Raw genomic sequence first — 3,988 nt, 5'->3', positions numbered from 1 at the left:
TAGCTTGTACTTTTCTCTTTAAGAGAAGAACATAAATCATAATTTACATCTTCATTTGAATTTTTTTTGTCTCCTGGTATCATAAAAAAATATCTAAAGGTTGTAGTAAAATATGAAATATATATTTTTTTTAAACTTCTCCCCCCCCTTATTTTATTAACAAAAAAAAAGAAAAGAAAACAGAAAGAAAGAATTAAATAACAATTATATACAATACAAAATTATATTATATTGTTGTATATATATTTACCATTTTACAATATATATATATATATATATTTATATGTTTTCATATTATATTTTCTTTGCCCTTATTTGCTATTACACATTTTTTTATACAACTCTTTTTGTTTTCTTTCATAATCTTTTTTTTCTATTATCATTTTCTTCTCTAAAATAGCTGCTTCAACATCATCATTTTCTAGCTTTTTGATTATATCTAGGTCTTCATTGCATTTATTAAATTCCTTTAAAAAAAATAAAATAAAATAAATAAAATATTAATATCTATATATATATATATATATATATATATATATGTGTCATGATAAATTATATGTTAATATATATTTATGTTAGAGGAAATATTTTTTAATTTTTATTGTTCTATTATACTTGTAAACATAAAAATGAACTAGCTCTTCTTAAAAATATTTTAATAAGAATGTCTTTCTTTATGATATATTTTTTCTCTCTTAGATTATCATTCGATTTATCCTTCTCATTGTCACTCATATTGTCACGTATATTATCACTTTTATTGTCACCCATATTATTATTTTCCTTTTTGTTTGTTTCCTCATCTCCCATATTATAATGCTCCAACATTTCATTCAGATTGATCAAATTATCTATTATTATATTACATTGATTTATACAATCTGAGTATTCTTTTTTTTTATAATGATATAAAGATAAATTTAATCTGAGAGATATTTGCATATCTCTATTTTTGTTTGTAGGAATACCTAAGAAATAAAAAAATGTGTTCCCCTTTTTTTGTTTTTGCCATATCAACAAATATATAAATATATACATATATATATAAATATATATATATATATATATATATATTTATCTATTTATTTATTATTTGTCATATGTTTGTACCTCTCATAGAATATTTAATACATTCCTTTAGTGCCTGCCTCCATATTAAATTGGCCTCTTCCATATTTCCCTAAAAAAAATATATACGTGTGTAACATGTGTTAATATATAGGTAACCTTTCATTTTATCATAATATAATTTCCTTCTATTCTTTAAAAAAAAAAAAAAAAAAAAAAAAAAAAAAAAATATTTTATTTTTCTTATTACCTCTTTCCATTTTATGTTGGCTTCATTTTTCAGTGCTTCTGGGTCTAAGTCCTCAGATATAAACATAATAATAATAAAAAAAAAAAAAAAAAAAAACGAAGAATTTTTTTATTTAAAAAGTATCAGTTTTTTTTTAAAAAAATAATAAAATGAAATAATAAAATAAAATAATAATTTTTTTGAGGGAACACTTTTTTGTATTCATTCCTCAAAAAAAAAAAAAAAAAAATTAAAAAAATCAAAAAAATAAAATTATATATCACTATTAAAAAATAAATATGAAAACGTTTAGGGGTCAACTTATATTTATGTGGTCAGAGAAAAAAATAAATACTTTTAAGATATTAACATACACAAAAGGGATATGTACACATATATATATATATATTTATATATATTTTTTTTTTTTTTTTTTTTTTTTTTTGGTAATTTCCATAATTTATAAATCATTCGTGTATTTCTTAAGCTCATTCATTAAAAATTCCTGTAAGAAAAAAATAAATAAATAAATATATATATATATAGTTACATTTTATATCTTTTTATTTATTTATTTTATTTTTTCTTACTCTTAATTGTATGAAGGCCTTAAATCGTGGGGAAAAACTGTGCTTCTCATCGAAGGTCATTTCTCCAAAGGTTTTACAAAGACCTTCAGGTTCAAATATATTATCCCTAAAAATAAAAAAATAAAAAATTAAAAAATTAAAAAAATAAAAAAAGTAAAAAATATTAATATGTAGAAGATAAATTAAACATACACACACATATAATATATAAATATATAAATATATATATATATATATATATATATATGTATGTATTTGTGTTGATAGATATTTAGTTATATATTATTTTTATTTATTTGCAACAGCCTTTGAAAACATTCTTACCATCCGAATTTATTATCTCCTCTAGGCTCAACTATCTTTCCCTAGATATAATAAAAAATACAATAAAATGAACAAATATATTTACACATAAATTTTTTTTTTTTTTTTTTTTTTTTATTATTATGTTACGTTTGTTATTCCTTTGAAAGAATGTACTTCATTACCATCATACACAGAATAAGTGCATATTGCATGACATTTGTTGTCCTTTAAAAAAATATATATATATATATATTTTTTTTTTTTTTATTTATTTATATTTTTCTTTTTCATTTTATTAAATTACGTCTAGTCTTGAAACCACGTCGGCTATTCCTTTGGAACCCAGAGCCTTCTGCATCCACTTACTTTAAAAAATATATAACTCATAAATATTACACATTATATATATAAACATATATATATATATATATATATATATATATATATATATATATATATTTATTTATTTAAATTATACATATATGGTCCAGGGAAATCATTCAACTTGTTTATAAATAATCCTGTATCGTCTGTTATCACATAGCGTTTTTTATTTCTATTGTTATCTCGTTTCTTTAATATATCATATGCACTTCTTACTTTATGCTCGTTAATTTCAACTATGTCTTGAGCCTGGATTTCTTCCACTTCAAAAAAAAAAAAAAATATATATATATATATATATTTATATATTTAATATATAAATGTTCATCTCTTTTTATTTAACACTAACAATTTATATTTACAAATTCGACGTTCAAATCCTGTTTCATCATCTTTAGGAATTCTTCCTTTTTATTCATATTGCCAGTTACTAAATATATCTCCATTTTTTTCCTTTCTCTTTTTATTTTTATTATTATCAATAGAATATTTGATTTTTATAAATATAAAAATATTATGATCTCATAAAATATTAAATATTAAAAATACATTTAATATTTTTATTTTGTTTTATCATATATATGATTATATATCATTCTTATATGGAAAAAGAATTTTTTTTTTTTTTTTTTTTTTTTTATTTTAATTGATGAGTCTCAAAATGTTTTCTTTTTTATTACAAAAACGTTCATATATAAATATATAGAGTTACTAAAAAAAAAAAAAAAAATTTTAAATATTAATCATATAATATATATATGTATATATATATATATATATATAATATTATCACTACATACACAAATAAGATAATAAAATGATAAAACAATATATAATATATATATATATATATACATATAATATGTTTATAGTTTTAAAAATGTTGACAATCATTTTCATCTAAGAGCTCGGAAAAAAAGTTAATATTTAAAATAGTTTGTTTAGCGGATGTAAGACATTGTTCATTTATATTTTGTTTATATGATAAAAAATTTTTTAATTTGATAGTATTTAAATATATGATATATATATAATGATATAAGAACCAAGAATTATATAATATTAATAAGATAATTTTTTCATCTTTTTTATATTTTTTTTTGATTTTATTATTATGTTTATACATTTCTGTAACTAATAATCGTAATTCTTCTTTTTTTTGATTTTTTTCTTTTTCTTTTTTATCGAGTTTTTTTTTTTGCATAGCGATTTCTTTTTCTTTTTCTTTCTTCTCGTTCTCAACAACTTTTATATCGTCGTTCAGTAAGTTGATTTTATCGTCCCACCTAGCAAAAATAAAAATATATAATATAAATGTATATGATAAAATAAAAAATAAAAAATATATACACATATATAAAATATATATGTAATATATATAATATATATATATATATATTTTTTTTTTTTT

At 18.4% G+C, this 3,988-nt stretch overlaps 3 protein-coding genes across 3 annotated transcripts in view; all 3 read right to left on the bottom strand.

The window, feature by feature from the left end:
• Positions 1-311: 311 nt before the first annotated feature.
• Positions 312-1,384, bottom strand: PGSY75_0720900 (hypothetical protein; the record flags this gene model as incomplete). The annotated part of the gene is made up of 4 exons (XM_018785050.1): positions 312-467; positions 616-968; positions 1,111-1,180; positions 1,319-1,384. 4 exons carry the CDS (start codon positions 1,382-1,384, stop codon positions 312-314), a joined length of 645 nt encoding a protein of 214 aa, XP_018642551.1.
• A 373-nt stretch (positions 1,385-1,757) lies between these two features.
• On the bottom strand, positions 1,758-3,023 carry PGSY75_0720800 (putative Ham1-like protein; the record flags this gene model as incomplete). The annotated part of the gene is made up of 7 exons (XM_018785049.1): positions 1,758-1,802; positions 1,888-1,993; positions 2,212-2,252; positions 2,341-2,418; positions 2,498-2,558; positions 2,672-2,840; positions 2,927-3,023. The coding sequence occupies 7 exons, from the start codon at positions 3,021-3,023 to the stop codon at positions 1,758-1,760; spliced, it is 597 nt and encodes a 198-aa protein (XP_018642550.1).
• Positions 3,024-3,451: 428 nt separating this feature from the next.
• The window catches only part of PGSY75_0720700 (putative phosphoinositide-binding protein), a gene marked incomplete at both ends in the record, with an annotated part of 6,874 nt that continues 6,337 nt past the window's right edge, over positions 3,452-3,988 (bottom strand). The window contains one exon of the mRNA XM_018785048.1: positions 3,452-3,863. Within this exon, the coding sequence (XP_018642549.1) occupies positions 3,452-3,863 (412 nt within the window). The remainder of the gene's footprint in view (positions 3,864-3,988) is intronic.

This window comes from Plasmodium gaboni, chromosome 7 (genome assembly GCF_001602025.1).
Source record: "Plasmodium gaboni strain SY75 chromosome 7, whole genome shotgun sequence".
Taxonomy (NCBI): Eukaryota; Apicomplexa; class Aconoidasida; order Haemosporida; family Plasmodiidae; genus Plasmodium; species Plasmodium gaboni.
The sequence above is the reverse complement of the archived record's forward strand: the minus strand, read 5'-3'. Positions and strand labels throughout refer to the sequence as shown.